The following is a 17,725-nucleotide window of genomic DNA, read 5'->3' on the forward strand; positions in this document are numbered from 1 at the left end:
TTTAGCAAGTTTAGCAAGCAAAAAATCAAACTACTTCTAAGATCCTAGAAAAAGGGGTGCAGTAGCTTACTTAGTTCAGACTAGTCATTGGTCCGACAAACGACAACCTACCTCAAACCCTAACCTAACCATAACCGCAAGCACGGGAGTAGCGCATGTCTGACATGCGGGGCGCATGTCAGACTAATGCTCCATCTGAATTACGTGCAGATCCCCCCCCCCCCCCCCCCCCTTTGCTCGCTTGTTTCATGAGCATGTATTTACAAGCCTCTGAAATGTTCCAGATGCCACTTTGAAGTCATTGGGTGGTGGCCCAGATTTTAATGTTTCTTAATGTTTGAGACTTTGAGTTAAGAATAGGGAGTGGTACAATAAATGGGTGTAATGATTAGGCACGCTAAAATTCTAAATGCTGCGATTTATTTCACAAACTCAGACAAATAATTTGGCATCACAAATACAGTCATTTCAGTTTTCCTCTGATTACATAAAGCTCACATTATTTCTGATAAATTCAAATTTCCCTCTTGTCCATTGGTCCGATTCCAACATAGTTATTCAGAAGCAGACAACAACTATATGATGTAGTTCTTCCCAGTGAACCACATTATATCTGGTCCACTAAAGTTCAAAAATTGTACAGGCAGGTCCATGGCGTGGAGATCATTACCTATATAAAATTAACTCTATTCTTCTCTCAACTCCCCCTAAACCCATCATCAACCCACAAAGCCCCATTGGGACGCGCGTTAAAAGCACCGATGGGAGTTTATAACTTTCCTCTTCACCCAATCACACCTGAGAACATTGCAGGTTTTCGGGAATGGGAGGAGTCAGTCGGTCTCATTCATACATACTCTTATTGATGTACAGGCCACTTGAAAGCATTAGAACACATCTATAAATATTGCTATTGACATTATCATACAGTACAGTGCATCATTGGCTCGGTTCCCTTTAAGACAAGGGGGGGTCAGTGCGTAAAAGATTGCCACCAGGGCTTTAGGTCCAGTAACTGTGACGTCATCGATGAAAAGCCTCATCTCTTTGAGTTCCCATGGCTATAGCAAAAAGCCAGACCAGACCAGACCAGACCACAACTGTCTCTGTGTCTTGGGGGGAATACAGTCTGGGATGTACATATGGCATTCCCAGATGAACAGGAGGTCCAGAACCTCTCTCAAATGTGAGAAGTTCGAGGGGCAGTGTAGTGTCCCCGTGGCTCCACCGCTCCTCACGTGTTCCAGTCCGTGAATTTCAACAAGAGGAATAATTAGGCATACACAATAAAATCATCAGCGTTCGTTTATCCATTTGCCACTTTGGTAGGGTGCAAATGCACCCTCTCAGAGTTCAATTAACACTGATTATTATGTTGTGCGTGAAGAGCAATTCCTCGGATATTCCCAGCTACTATATTAGGTAGAGAGACAGGCAGTTGGCAGCAGGAGCCGAACCAGCGAGAAGAGCTGTGGCCGGTACGGTATGGTGGAGGATTTGGCAGCTTCAGGCCTCGCTGCTGCACTCGTAGATGTTGTCCTCCACCAGGGCAATGACCTGCTCAAACTTGTGGTGCAGCAGAGTGCGCTTTGCGGTGGGGTTGGACTCCAGAGCGCACACCACCTGGCAGCAAAGGGAGAGAGGGAGGGAGGGAGGGAGAGAGAGGGGGGATAAGAGTTCACAAAATTGAACCAAATGGATCCATAATTGTCCATGTGTACACTTTCAGAGTTATGGGAGTCATTGAATAATAAGTAAGTAATGGGTTGGATGATGGATGCAAACAAAAGCACAAAATGTCAAAGGGGAGAATGAGAGACTCTGAATGTAATGAAGACTGCTGTCACTATGTGAGTCAGGAGAGAGAAAGTGCAGGACAGAAAATATATTTGAAAAGCCACGCGGTCATGGAAGAGTTAGAATAAAATACTCAAACTTGTAGATGGACAGTGATAATGTGAAAATTTGGCATTTGGTGGTCTCGAACTCCAAATCTTCTACTCAAACTACTGACATACCTCTCATGCTACATACACTATGGAAGATGCAAGTGAGAATGAAATACTCTAAATCTTGTAGAGATGGAAGAGTGCATGGAAATGTGAAAATTTGCATGCTATTCAGTGAAAAATTACAAGCCAGGCAAAAACGTGGGGGAAAAAATCCCGAAAGAAATCACTGTACCACCGTGGACTCAAGTAGTTCTATTGTGTGCGCTTCACTGAAAGATTAGAGCCAGGCAAATGTAGAAAAAAACACTTTAAACCCAGCTAAAATCTTCCTCCTGGTGGCGCTATAACAGGTGCCAGAGATGAGCTGTTCACAGACAAACACACGGACACATGGACGGATGGCCTGTCCGGCCTGGCGGAGACAATAACTTTTACTGGCTGTCAAGAACTCAGGGACTCCAGAGTGGAAGAAATCAGCCACCTGCCTGGACATAGAAAATGAACAAGAGCGCTCAAAAACTAAGTGGAGTGCTTCAAGCTCTTCTCATGCCTTCCTCTTCACATTATTTACAAAACCCACATCTGGTCTGTTTTTCATGCCTCCTAGTTTGTCACCAGCTCAGTGGGATTTACTGGCTCTTAGCGGCGTTGTGCTACCAAGCGGGGAGAGCAGAGCTACAGGGCAGAGAATAGGCAATCAGAGGCCATTCACGGAGCTCTGTGAATCACGGTCTAAGCCCCAAGGCTGTGCCAGTACACTACAGTAGCATGACAGAGGAAAGCAGCTAAATGGTGTTATGATGAGGGCCCTCCATTAAAGCACAGTCACCACTGACTAAACCTCACAAGTAAGGGCAAGAGGAGAGGACTGTGGACTCCATGGAGGCTTAAAGGAGGTTAGATGGAAAAGCAATGGGAGATCTGGTCTAGTAGCTTTACATTGCTCTTTCCAGCTACTGGTAGGGACAGCATACAAAATGAACTAAAACATAATGATAAATAAATAAAAACTCTATTATGCTATAAAAAAAAAGAAAAAGACAAAGCCCACTTTAACTAACCTTGGCATCAAAATGGACAGTGATTTTAAATTGGATAAAAAAAAACTGATAAATGCTGTGTTTATCTAAAGTGTGACCAGGTGCAAACAAAGTTGCATCGTGCATGGGTCTATCTCCATTTCATGGCTCTGGAGCTTGAGAGAACAGTACGTGGAGTTTCTACTTGTTCTTGTTCTCCAAGGGCAGTTCAAGCTTTCATGTGGAAATTTACTCTCAACACTTAAAAATGTTCAAGGGCTCTGATTTGGTAATTTTGTTATTTGTATTTTGCAATTCCACGCCACTGTGCACTAGCTCCGTCAACACGCACCTGATCTCCCATACTGATGGTCATGCTCTGATTGCTATCTGTAACTGTGAAACTGAACACTGCTTGTGTATAATACAACCAGGTGATAAGGGTGAAGATGGGGCCAGAGCAACACTGCTAATCCAGATAAGAGAGAGAGAGAGAGAGAGAGAGAAAGAGAGTTGAGGATTCTTACCTGGCTTCTGTATTTCTTGGCATATTTGTAGATCTCTGTTAGGGCCAGGTTTGTGTTGAATTCATTTCTGTATTTCTGTGGGACGGAAAACAGTGCAGTGCCAATATCAATACCATATCATCCTCATAAACCAGGGGTGGGAAATTATTATTAATTATATTTTTCCCAAGGGGCCAAATGAGAAACATTAATTTTATTTCTATACAGTATAAAAACCAGTAAATGGCATTGTTTTGACAAGCTGATAAGATTATATGTTATTATTATTAGCTCTGACTTCAATAAATAAAATTAAAGCAATGCAGTTGTAGTCCACGCATAAGGCAAAATTAGAAAGTAGGTTTTATTTTCCAATTTCCAAGTAACCTTTCACTGGCCGGTCAGAATCAGCCAAAGGGCCGTATTTGGCCACGGGCCGTGTAATGCCCAGGTGAGGTCTGTCATAAACGGATGAAGATGGAAACGCCAAGACACAGGGCTTGTAATGTATATATGTATAGCTACTGTAGCACACTAAACGCATATCATTCACTGCTGTTTCCAGCACCATCGATTCTAAATCGATACCTTTTTATCTCTCTCACTCACCCGTGACTCCTCGGCCAGATGGGCGTTCATCTCTTGTTCGCTGAGTGGCGCCATGTCCTGGATCTGCTGGTAGTAGCATTGCACCCTCTTCTTGTACTCCGGGATCTCCTTGGCATACAGTAGCTTGTTGGTGGGAGAGTCCTAAGACAAACAAACATTGAGTCATTTATCATGATGCAAACCACCACTCAATGATCTGGAAAAGTTAGGCGAGGTAAAATACTTCATTGCTCATTGGATATCTAATTCTTCTCACTTTAATTGTGACTTGTGCATTCATCATTTATCACTACAGTATGTGCCAATGAGTTGATAGTAGGAATATGACGAATCTGCAGTTCAGAGGACAATCAAGGTTTCGTCCTATTTGGGATTTGAACCAAACCGAACTACCACTCACTGTAAACGAAGAAGGCGTCCCTGCTTGGCCAAGGAGATATTGCGCTTATGAGCTTACTTGACTGCCACTAAGGTATGTTAAGGTGTCCATTAACATACTGGTAAAAAATTAATAAATCTTGAACTCAACTCAACTTCACTCAAAACTGTCAGGTTTACAGGTGTAAGGAAAGTGGGAGAAATGCTACGTATGTCGTACAAGCATTTTGTCCACAAGAAAGGAGGAAGAAATAAACCGTATAATAACACAAGGTGCATGAGATACATTATGCACATAAATTAAAATAGAAATGGAAAGAAAAGAAAATATCAATAAAATGGGACAGCTATCATTTGTGTTATCATCTGAGTTGTGACTCTCTGATCCAAATACTGTCGGCCCCGTGAGGGTCCATTTGGTTACAATTGTCTCTGAGTTAATGAATTTACCCGCACATGTACTGTACCAGCGGCCCAAAACCGACATGGATGTTATTTCTTTGACGAGGCGTTCGGAACCACCCCGAAGCGAACACAATGGAGGGAGGGGGATCACGCACGGCTTCCTCGCTGCACAATAGGAAACTTAAATAGGCCCTGCTAACCACACAGTGTGAGAGAACATTCCAGTCAAAACAATAGGCCTGCATACCTCCACTGGTCTCCTGAGTCACTTCAAGCTCTCACACGGTCTGCTGCTTAGTCAAGCACGAAGCAACGTTCTGTGCGGCTGAGAGGCTGTGGCCATGGATTGCGTTGCTGTCGGACAGAAACCTAGTTTCTCTATTTTTGTTTTCTCACAAAAGTAGTGAATACTGCAGATATGCATGCTCACACGTCACAGAGTGTGACATCAGTGTTCTCTGCTGTTTGGAGATACAGGGTTGCCACCCAACAGTCAGTGACGATTTGGGTTTTAGTTATGTGTATGGACACACATGGAGTGTGTGTGTGTTGTGTGAGATAGAGAGGCAGAGAGTGGGCGAGAAAGTAGGACACGTACTGTAGAAGGGGAGGGTAAAATAGATGGGCAGCCTCAGCTTTAAGCATCAGTGGATGTGCTTACAGCGCACCTTCATATTTCAATGTGTCATGAGTTATTTGTGTCACCATCGCATGTTTGTATGTGTGCTTGTGTTTGTATGTTTGCGTGTCCGTGTGTGTGTGCGTGCACACGTGCGTGCATGTGAGAGAGAGAGAGACTTTGTACACCGTAATAGAAAAAGTAATTTTGCACACAAGGACAGGTGCGTAGGAGGGGAAAGCTAGCCAACGTGAAAGAGACTTCACTTACAAAAATGTTCATGAAATAAAATACAGAACAACGTTTCAATCCAAACCAAAACGTTCTGTATTTAATAAACATTTTTGTAAGTGAAACCAGGGTGCAGGACCTCCCCTCTTTTTTGGCTATACACTGAAAAATACTTGGTTTTACAAGTACACATGCAGTGGGTCTCTCCAACCCTCTGCATAGGAAAGACATTGATGAGTGGCGTTCATCTCTATATAACAGTTTTCTGCTTGAGGCATTCCATTTGTAGACTCTCAGAGTAACAAATCAATTTAAATCAGTGGTTTTCAATCAGTGGTCCGGGGACCACCAGTGGTCCCTAGATAAATGATGGAAAGTGGTAATGTAATGGACCTTTCTTTAACTCTTGAGAGTGTAAAATTATCCATTTGGTTTAATTTTACACTCTCAAGAGTTAAATTATTGTTAAACATTTGAATTACTTAATTTACAAGAAGTCTACACAATTAGTCACTTCCCTGTTAGTATAGGACTATACAATTTATTTTTATTTTGCTACCACAATATTTTGCATATTATGGTGGTTATGACATTTATATGTACATCTTTTTGATATGTTCCGTATGGGTGTGTCACATTATATTGTTATATTATTTGATCTACTGTATACCCTGAAATCTTAGAGAATGTAAAATAGCCTAATTGTTATCTTGATCAAGGTTTCTCTCCTATGGTACCAACATCAATATGGAATTGTGGACAAACCTTATCCAACGATAACAAAATATTTCTTAGTTGGTCCGAGGCTCAAATGCCGAATAAACCACTGATTTAAATGATCACTGAGGCTTATTTCCTGTGTGTTTGGTGGTACTAGTGGGGAGCCTGTGCTCCCAGTCCCTGTCACTCGTCCTGATAGGGAACCCTCTCTTCCTGCCCACAAGGTCACTTCCCGCGGTTCGTCCATCTGCCTCGTGACCCCCCGTGACCCCGGGACGCTGCATGTGTGTGCGTGGAGCCCGCCAGATAAGAAGGTATCCGTGGAAACAGCAGTTTCCCACCTCTCTCCCGCCCCTGCCGAGCTATGGCTAATCCAGACCCCATACCCTGGCGCTGTGCTGACCCAGTGCTGGGACTGTCACCAAACTAACTGCCAGAAATGTGCACAGCACAACTCTCACAAACACACAACTCACACGCACACGAACGAACGCATGCACGCAAGCACGCACGCACGCACACGCTCACACACACACATACACACACAGTGGATCAAATATTTAGGACAGCGATTTTACGAATGCCATTTTTAACTCTAAACCTTAAAGCGTGACACCAGCCTGCAACAAAGTATCAGGCATAAATCAAGTGCAACCCCAAAAGCTAACTTCTAAATGCCTAATCCCAATTGCATTCTTGTCTTAATTGTAAGCCTACAAATAAAAAAATGACACATAAGACAACATTTCCGTTGTGCGGACCAGGACAATTGGCATCACAATGTCTCAAATTGTACTATACTCGTACCACACGCGCGCACACGCACACGCACGCACACGCACATTTGCACGCACACGCACACGCACACACACACACACACACACACACACACACACACAAATACATGTGCAAGTAAGTTCACTGAGCATTAATCTTCTACATCATGTCATACACTTATACACATTAACACCTGGGAACTGCCCTTTACAACCAATCTATTTCTTCCTTTTTTTGTAGCCAATTATTCTTTTCGGTATTTTTAGTGGTTACAGTATATACCAACTCCCAAATTCCCCACACGTTTCTTATAGCGTATAGCCTTGTCACTGCCGCCCCTACTGGCTCTCATCCTGCCAGTGAGGAGCCCCCACTGGGAGGGCGTAGCGCCTCCAGCCTACTCCTCAGCGCTCGACACCGCTCACTGACAGGCACTGCAGGCGCTGACGCAGCGGCAAAGATCACCCTCCCCTCCTGACTTCCCTCTCACGAACATGGCCAATTGCGCTCTCATGGATGTTGGGCCAAGCCAGAGGCACCACCACAGAGTATTCAAACCCCTAGCTTCCGTAGTGTTGGGACATGAACTTTACCTCTGCACGACTGCAATCTTATAGTTCAAAGAAATCGTTTTATGAACAGAGGAGCGCTTCCACCAGAGCACTACACATGCAGAGTAAGATACCTATTATATTTTCTGGTTGAGAAAAAAAAAAAGCTGGACGCCGAGAGCACTGAAGCACATCATTCGGCTTCTGAGAAGAAAAGAACAATCTTTACCATAGACATGCAGGGCAGAAAGGTGCTGGCAGCTCAAACAATACAATTGGTCACTGTAGCTCCATTGGAGCAGTGGGGTTCAGTGTCTTTCTCAAAGGCACTTCAACAGTGGGTACTCAGGGAGGGGTGAGTGTTGCTCATTCACCACATAAGACTTTTTCCCCTGCCAGCCAGGGAGATCGAACCAGGAGCCTTCCGGCCACAAGCAAACTCCTCTGACCTTGAGGCCACCACAGCACCACTGTCCCCAATTATACACAATCCAGTCTCTTTTTACCATGAGTTACAGTCCTGGCCACATTGAAGAACCTGCCCACAGCACAGTATACTGTGCACAAACAAAGGCATTGTTCACAATCACTCAGAGAAAAGTGCAGGAAACGCATCTGGAAGTTTTGTGATGTTTTTGTTTTTGTTCTTTTCTCTTTACCGCTCTCTTCACTAAATGACAGGACAGTGGAGTGACACAGGAATGCAAAGGGCAGAGGTCACACAACACAGATGCTGAGTCTTTTATTTTATTCTCATTTTATGTAACTTTAGGAAGTGGAGGATGCTTGAAGTACAATAAATTCACTGTCTATAATGCTGCTACCAGCTGTATTTTATGTATATGTGACCAGGGTGGGGATCTGCTTTTGATATCCCCCCTCTCTGGTTATTCATCTTTATGGCCAGTGGGGATGTGTTTTATCCTAGAGTCTGGTCAGACTTTAATTAAATACATACAAATACATACAATTTCCTTTAGGGAATAATGTAGACTGTCTTTTACAATTATGTTTGATGATACCACAACTTTAACATACTGTATATGTTAAAGATGGAGTGCCACCATTTTTTCCACCCTAAAACATGATCATCAGGTATTATTACAATATAAGGGGGAAGAACTTTTTCCAAAAAGTGTACAGTATTTGTTAAAATCATGCTTTTATGTGGACATGCCCACCACTTCATTAAGTATGCCTGGTTTGCCTGGTGGGTGGTGATGGGTGGTGATCCACCTGAACTGAAGCCGCACCCACAGCTGTAGTTGTATGATAAAGGGGGAGGGGTTAGGGGAGGGGCTGATAGTGTGGTGTCACTATATTACCGTTTACTTCATTGGCCTGTTTGACTATCAAGGGTTTAGCCTCCAGGAAGAAACCCTAAATACAAAGTCAATACACCATTGCACATAAAAACAACTCCAGGGTGTCTAATAAAGTACTGTCACCTCATAGACACATGCAAAACTGGAAAAATACAAAAATTGTGGCACTCCATCTTTAATACATGGTGTCATGTCATGCGACTCCGTTTAATTTTGTCTCTTTTCTCTATTTCTTATGACTAGTTTTGAAACATCAAAACCATGGGTTGAGTCTGTGCATTTGTTATATAACAAAGTTGCCTGCAATGTTGCCACAGCCCAAAGTGTCTGTGAGACCCAAATAATTGTAAAATAATATGTAATAATAATATGTAAATAGTTCCATTGGTCTAAGCCGGAACACAATCCGGAACCATACATGGCATACTTGTGCGGAAGCAGAGTGCGCAAGTACAGTACTGCTACTAACCAATGTCAATTACAACTATTACTATTACTTTAGACCCGTTATTGACCTTATACCAACCAACGTGCCTTAGTTACGTCACCATCAACAGCCAATAAGGGACCACCATTCTTATAGAGGGATAGGTATACAGTAGGCTGACAGGAAATTGGGAGAGAGAGAGATGGGGGGGTGACACGCAGCAAAGGACGATCGGGAGCCGAACCCGCGGCACACCGCCAGAACCTGGCACACCGTGACACCGTCAGACCAGACCACCAGCCAAGGCGCCCAGACGGCCATGCCAGCCGCCCGGGCCAAGGGACCACCGTTCTTACCCGAAACACACATTTCAATTTCTTTATTTGAATCCACAAATTACAATTAATTTTACAAGGAAACAAATATCACGGGGTTGACAGTTCCTGTCTGCTGGTCTAGCCAGTGCTGTACTGATGAACTGCTGGTCTAGCCAGTGCTGTACTGATGAACTGCTGGTATAGCCAGTACCGATGTGAAAGCAGAGACTATATGATGAGCTCTGTGCTTCCTCCAGGGAGGAAGTCAGTCAGAGAGAGACAGGAAGCGCAGTGTCTGTGGGGTCACAGTGTCTGAGGGATGAGACAGATTTGTGAAGAGTGAGGACACTGACATACAAACTCATCTCGCACGCACGCACGCACGCACGCACGCACGCACGCACGCACGCACGCACGCACGCACGCACGCACGCTCACACACACACACACACACACACACACACACACACACACACACACACACACACACACACACACACACACACACAGGACTTTGAAGAAGAGATCCCTGTAGCTGCTGACCTTGGATCAGTCGACTGGGGTGAAATAACATGAGGAGAGGTAGACAGGGCTGACAGGCTGAGTTCTTGGGGATGAGGGTTCACATGGGACTCAGAAGACAGATGGGGGGGGGGGTTGGGCCTAGGAGAGACTTATAAAACCATATGCAGTGTCACTAAATCTAGAGCATATATTGTTGTAGTATGTAGAGATTTATGACTTTGAACTATGGAGGACACTCTCATTTGTCTGACTGTCTGTCTGTCTAATGTCTATCCGTCTATACAATGGATATACACTATATATCTACACGCATACTAGTACTGTATAAAGACAGTATTATATAGCCTCTTTGCAGGGGACTGTGTGCATGCTCGCCTACTTACATGTGGATTTACGTTTTTGTGTGCGCATGCGAGCAAGTGTGTGCATGGCATGCGTGTGTGTGTGTGTGTGTGTGTGTGTGTGTATGCGTGCGTGCGTGGGTGCGTGCATGTGTGTGCGTCTCACCTTGCCCAGCTGCAAGTCAGAGACGGAGCAGGCGTCTATGAAGGCCTGGGCGATGACAGACAGACAGGCGTCCATGTGGTCTGTCTTGTCGATGTCAAACACAAACTGAGGATTCTTCAGAATGTTCACCCAGAAACGCAGAGGTAAACTGTAAAAGAAGGAGACAGGCACTTTAACCACTATTTACTATTTACAGAAGGACAAAGACCAAACTGAAGTGGAGGGGGGCGGGCATCCACTTTACTCCCTTCGCATTTTCAGCTCTTCCGCTTCCGCTTAGGTGGAAGCATTTGATCGTCTTTCAAGCCGACAGTGGCTTGAAAGACTATCTTTTCGTATCAGTCAGACATCAAAGTGCATAAGGCTTGTAAGTGGTAAAGTCAGTCGCGGACTAGGCATGTTCGACAACCTTAATGCATGTTCACCAACCTTAATACATGTTCGCCAACCTTAATACATGTTCGCCAACCTTAATGCATGTTCGCCAACCTTAATGCATGGTCGAACTAACGGGAGGTCGGACCACAAGGAAAGTCCCCAGAAATTGGACCTCTTCCTTACTTCCTTCACAGGTCTCCAATTATACTGTGCTGATATAGAGGGTATGTGTGTGACATCATACCCGGAAGTTATGCGGGAATGCCTAGTACTGAGTGGCAAAAACTACTTTCTGGCCTTGACAGCCCATACATCCAAACAGAAAAGTCCTATTTGATTGCATTAAATTACTTTAAACAAGTAATTCAATTCACTTTGTCACTCACTTTGCCACTCGATTTTCCACTCGATCTGCCATTCACTTTATGCATGCGCATACCCTCTATTGTTGCATGTTTGCTCAGTGGAAAGACTCTGCTACACCAGTAGATGTGTACACTCTCAGAATTATGGGGTCCTTGAAAATAAAGAGTACGAGAACCACTGTGCTACACTAAATGGAACACAGAGCCTTACTTGCCAGACTTTTAGGCCCTCATTTATCAATTGAGTGTAAAATCTGCCCCAAATTCGAGTGTAGGTTTTGTAGTACACCCACGTCGCCACGGCATTTATAAAGTGATCGCAAACAGCTGATCCTTCCTTAATTTCGTTCCGACGTTAATAAATGTGACGGCTGAAATCTATCTGGCACGCCCTATGAAATCAAGCCTCGCCCTCGTTTTTACGACATGAACAACTGCAGTACGACCAAACAACTCATGAATACCATGGTTACACGAAGCAAAAAAAAGCCAATAAAAACGTTTCCTGCTGCCCGCCTCAACCCCCCCCCCCTCTCTCAGCTCTCATACACACACAGTGTGTATGAGCACGCACACGCAACTTACAAGCCCATGGTGTGTTGTATCTTAAAAATAAAGAACGAACACCTGCATGAATTAAATAAAGCTGTAGGCCTACCCTGTCTGTTTCTCCTCTCGCCTCGCTTGCCTTGCTGCCCGCCTCACCCACACACGCACACGCACATATCGCAACTTAATTGCAAGCAATTGTCACTGTGTGTCACCGGCGTAGGGTCCATTGGGCCACGGGCCGTGGCCCAGTCAGTTTAGAGCTGGCCCAGTTTAACTTTGAGCCTTGTGCATGCAAATGTCTGGTTAGTAAACCACAGCATGCAAGCCACCTTTGTTTTAACATGGTCCCCCAAACCCTTCACACTTCACACCTATCGGCCGGGGATGCGCTACCCCCCCCCCCCCCCCATCCAACCCCTCCATGCTAATTTGCCCAGTCAATCATTTGATCCACGCTACACGCCTGCTGTGTGTTGTTAGTTGTAGCCTATATTAAATGATTAAAGTATAATATTCATTTAATATAGCCTACAACAATATATTAGCGAACGAAAACCTGAACCTGCATGTGAACCATGAATTAAATAACAAATAGGCGCGCACACACACACACACACTGCTGTTTTGCAACATCTCCTCCACTCCTCTCCTGTCTGTCTGTCTCTATCACTGTGGTCCGTTCATGACACCGTGACCATGCACGTTTATGACAATCTATTTAGATTACCTCGCTAGTCGATGCAGGGGCTGGGCTGTCAACTGTCAATATGAATGTGCAGCCTAAACCAGCCTCATGTGGCACTGGTGGGCTGGCAGCCTGGCTGGGTTAGCCTACCTATCTTCGATGCGGTCCCCTGCACTTGCGCTGGCACGCCGGCACGGCACATTTGGCATTCAAGCGACACGTCCGGTTTATCCTTAAAACGATGTAACTCGAGAAAGACATGGCTGTAGATTGCACTATAGCCTACCCATTGGTTGGTAGACTTGACTATAGCTGCAGCACTGCAAATGCCTCTCGATCCATGTCATGGAAGTTAACTATTCCAGGAGGGGGGGGCACCGGCATGCGCTCATGCAAAACACTGTTTAAATGGCTTAAGCATCTAACTTGCAACATTGTTTTTAATTGCACGATTTTAATTGCTTGCACACTTGGAAATATCCTACACATTTCATATGACATGCCTTTACAAAATATATTTTTTCACATGTATTATTAGTTTTATTCATTTTAGGAGTGAAAACATATGTTTAGATGCCTGTGACAGCCAGTCAGCAGTTCAGACAATGCTGCTCCGCTTGTGTACGACAGAAAAACAGGGACAAAGCCTACGACAGCTCCCGTGATTTTTGTCCTGGCTCACGTTCAAGTTCAAGGTTTTGCAGAAATGATGAATGGCGTGCACCCATATTTTGGCGTACGCCGCTTTGATGAGGGCCTTAGTGGCTACAGTATAGTGACGTGTCTGCCTCTCACCTGTTGGTCTTCCAGATGTGCAGCGTGTCTGGGTCCGAGATCCCCCGTTTGGCGGCCTGCTCCTCCAAGAAGTCAAAGAAATACTTGACTGCGAACGGCGGGCGCTCTGGGGGGATGCTGAGGATGGCCTGGAACAAGTCATCCAGGAACTTCTGTAGCGTTCCCTGTGAAGGAACAACGTCGACAGGATTCAAGCAACGGAAGCTGACCCGGAAATTAACAACAACCGTAAGGTAAGTGCTGTGAAAACAACAAAAGAGGTTGGGTTAAATTCTGCATCAGAATGGAATGAAACTTTAACCCATTTTGACCTGAGATCAGATTCTAAAAATGTCTGACAGTTTTCAGAAAAATAGCAGACCTACAAGCTCGTAGCGCGCCACTCGGTGGCGCGCTATGAGCTTGTAGATCTGCTATTTTTCAATAGCTAAAGCATAACACAATGCTAACACCAAAAGGGGTTCCCGCCCAAAATGGGTTTTTAACTGGCATCCCTAATTTGGTCATTGTTTTTGAGTAGTGTAAGTAGTGAAAATATCATATCTGTCACATCGCGACATGTGACCTTGTAGATCTGCTACAGCTACAGTATATACAGTATAGGGCTTAACCACAATCAGCCAGAACCCAAGCATCCCTATTCTGGGAATTGTAATAATATAGATGAACACTGATGGAAATAGCAGATCTACAAGCTCACTATACGTTGTGAGCTTGTAGATCAGATTTTGTGTAGATGGGGAACTATAAGAGGCTCCAAGTACAGACCCCTGGGGGACCCCGGTCAAACAAATTACGTTGCGAAGTGATTAACAACGTGTGTGTGTGTGTGTGTGTGTGTGTGTGTTCACCTTGGTGGACAGTAGTCATGTGTGTTTGTGTGTGTGTGTGTGTGTGTGTGTGTTCACCTTGGTGGACAGTAGTCGTGTGTGTGTGTTTGTGTGTGTGTGTGTGTGTGTGTGTGTGTGTGTGTGTGTGTGTGTTCACCTTGGTGGACAGTAGTCGTGTGTGTTTGTGTGTGTGTGTGTGTGTGTGTGTGTGTGTTCACCTTGGTGGACAGTAGTCGTGTGTGTTTGTGTGTGTGTGTGTGTGTGTGTGTGTGTGTGTTCACCTTGGTGGACAGTAGTCGTGTGTGTGTGTGTGTGTGTGTGTGTGTGTGTGTGTGTGTGTGTGTGTGTGTTCACCTTGGTGGACAGTAATCGTGTGTCTGTGTGTGTTCACCTTGGTGGACAGTAGTCGTGTGTGTGTGTGTGTGTGTGAGTGTGAGTGTGAGTGTGAGTGTGAGTGTGTGTGTGAGTGTGTGTGTGTGTGTGTGTGTGTGTGTGTGTGTGTGTGTGTGTGTGTGTGTGTGTGTGTGTGTGTGTGTGTGTGTGTGTACCTTGGTGGACAGTAGTCGTGTGTGTGTGTGTGTGTGTGTGTGTGTGTGTGTGTGTGTTCACCTTGGTGGACAGTAGTCGTGTCAGGTAGATCTCGGGCAGGACCTTCTTGCGGTGGCTCGTCCGGTGTGACCTCTTGTGTTCCATCAGCTCGTCGTTAGGCAGCACCTGTGACACCACACACAGCACACGGTATCGATCAATACACCGCCTGCCTCGCCAGGAGCTAAATGAATGCCTTTGTGTCTCTATAGCATCTGCTTTGTCCATTTGGAGAATGGAGTCTCGTGGCACTTGCATCAGACATGTGATCCAAGCGCCTGAACAACATATGTGTATATCTTTCTATCTATTGTCGTACATTGTATCATGTGTCTGTCATGTGTGTGTCTAAATAGTGGTTTGACAGAGAGCAAGAGAGAAAGAAAAAATATTGAAAGAATCAAATAAAGCAAGATAAAAAGATTCCTCCTATTCCTTAAAAAAAAAGAACGGCACGATGAAGAGAAACGCAATTCCAGTGAAACTCATTATTCTAAAGTCAAAGGGCCCATATCTCGGGGTTGACATTTATAAAAGAGCTTAAGCGGCATTAGCGCTGTCATGTCCCCTCAGCAGCTTTCCTTGTTCACCTCTGCTCACCCCCATATTCCCTCCGTCGTCCCGGGCGAGCTCCAAACCGACTGACACCGGCGCACGCAGGGAGAAACCTGCCGCAATAATAACTTCCAGGCCCCGGCCCAACCCATAACAACATGAGTGTTGTGATTGTCTGTGAGGAAGTGTGTGTAACAGTAAAATAACTCACCAAATGAACATACTTCTCCGTGTCCAGGTCTTTGGCTAAACGGGGGAGAGAGAGAGAGAGAGAGAGAGAGAGAGAGAGAGAGACAGACATACACAGCATGAAACAATGAGCAATCAGTGGAGGTGGAGGTGAGACAGAATGAGAGAGAGAGAGGAGTGGAGGCAGAAGGGGGGGGGGGGGGAGGGGGTGGTGTGACAGATAGAGGAGAGAAAAGAAAATAGGCAGACTGAAGGGGAGAGGGAGATAGTGTGCATAGCGAGAGAGAAAGTGATTAAGGTGGACGGTGGGGGTGGGTGGGAAGGGGCCGTCTGCCGGAATGAAAGAGAAAGATTACGAGTGAAAGGCAAGGAGAAAAGTAAGGGGGAGAGATTAGGGAGAGACAGAAACACTGGGAGACTATGATTGGCTCTGGAGCCAACGTAATGAGAGAGTAATGCCTGGGCATCGTTAAGGGAGAGCGTTAAAACTTCGCTGGATTTCTAAACATAAACATAAACACAGGAGCGCACACCCACACCCCCATCCATACACACATTTACATGCAAGCATATGTATATCCTTTCTTTCTTTTTTCCTTTTTTTTTTAAACGTTTGTGGCATTTTGATGTCTTTATTTGACAGTGGAGAGAGAGACAGGAAATATGGGGAGAGATTCAGGAATGACATACAGCAGCGGTTCTCAAAGTGAGGTCCTTGGAGTGGTTCCAAGGGGATAAAACTTGTTAATATAGCATCCCAAAAATGTTTTACCACTTAACCCATTTAGGCCTGACCTCAACATTTAAAAACATTCTTCTAAATCCTCCAGTTTTCTGAAATAAATATTTTCACGAAAAAATAGCAGACCTACACTGCAGACCTGGCGCGCTATGAGCTTGTAGATCTGCTATTTTTTCAATAGCTAAATTATAACATTTTATTCTTTGGCCATTCAAAAGAGCTTGTAGATCTGCAATTTTTTGAAAATCCTAATCATTTAGAATTTCAGACAATCAAATCTCTTCTGCGGGCACAAAATCTTTCGAGATTGTGGTCGGCGGCCAAACACATATGAATTTGGGGGTTCTTGACGTGAAAAGGTTTGAGAACCACTGACAGAGCAAATGGTCTGGCCGGCCAAGAATCGAACAAGGGACTCACTGATAAGAGTATTTTGCATACATAAAAAGTTAAAACACATAAAAACTCAGTCTCTACACTTACACACAGACCATACACGCACAAACAAAACAGAGCACCAACCCATCCCAAACTGGCGGTAGCTGTGCTCTCATTACGGGCTTGGCTGTGCCAGTGATGCTTGGCATCCAGCAGGCCTCTGTCCAGACCCTCTCCGCTGATCACAGGCGGACAGGAAGGTGTTTTATATTAACTTGGGAAGCACTGCGGCCCCATTAGGCCTGCATGCCGGCTGCTTTGAGCTCACGGCCAGGTTTAACCCAGGTTGGCCGGGTTCTTGGCCTGGTATGAATGAGAGGGAGAGGAGTTGATGGACAGAGCCTGAGAAGAACTGAGCTCTGGTCTGGTACTGATTACACAAGGCAAGACCCCTGACAGAAATGGATAAAGCCATTAACGGCTGTACTGTGCAAAATCCTCTGAGTGTTCTTTATTTAACGGAGAGTGTACAAATGGACCCAGTAACTCCTTTTGGCCCGTAAAATATTTCAAACACTTTAGAGCAGTGTTTTTCAACCAGTGGTCCAGGGACCACCAGTGGTCCTTGAGGGGGTTCCAGGTGGTCCCCAGCAAAATGATTCTAAATATTTCACACTCTCAAGAGTTATTGTTAAACATCTGCATTACTTAATTTACAAGAAGTCTACACAATTAGAGAACGTAGAAAAATGCCTGTTGTCTCTCCTAATGGTACCAACATCAATACAGCACGGAATTGT

At 44.9% G+C, this 17,725-nt stretch overlaps 1 protein-coding gene across 1 annotated transcript in view; it reads right to left on the reverse strand.

Moving 5' to 3' along the window:
* Positions 1-279: 279 nt before the first annotated feature.
* plxnd1 (plexin D1) overlaps positions 280-17,725 on the reverse strand; it is a 108,990-nt gene continuing 91,544 nt past the window's right edge. Inside the window, exons 30-37 of the mRNA XM_083769818.1 lie at positions 17,081-17,163; positions 15,828-15,862; positions 15,083-15,187; positions 13,644-13,807; positions 10,869-11,016; positions 4,087-4,227; positions 3,499-3,573; positions 280-1,623 (exon numbers count right to left, since the gene is read on the reverse strand). Of these exons, the coding sequence (XP_083625944.1) occupies positions 1,507-1,623; positions 3,499-3,573; positions 4,087-4,227; positions 10,869-11,016; positions 13,644-13,807; positions 15,083-15,187; positions 15,828-15,862; positions 17,081-17,163 (868 nt within the window). The 3' untranslated portion in view covers positions 280-1,506. The remainder of the gene's footprint in view (positions 1,624-3,498; positions 3,574-4,086; positions 4,228-10,868; positions 11,017-13,643; positions 13,808-15,082; positions 15,188-15,827; positions 15,863-17,080; positions 17,164-17,725) is intronic.

The sequence above is a fragment of the Protomyctophum parallelum genome (assembly GCF_964188405.1).
Source record: "Protomyctophum parallelum genome assembly, chromosome: 7".
Classification (NCBI taxonomy): domain Eukaryota; kingdom Metazoa; phylum Chordata; class Actinopteri; order Myctophiformes; family Myctophidae; genus Protomyctophum; species Protomyctophum parallelum.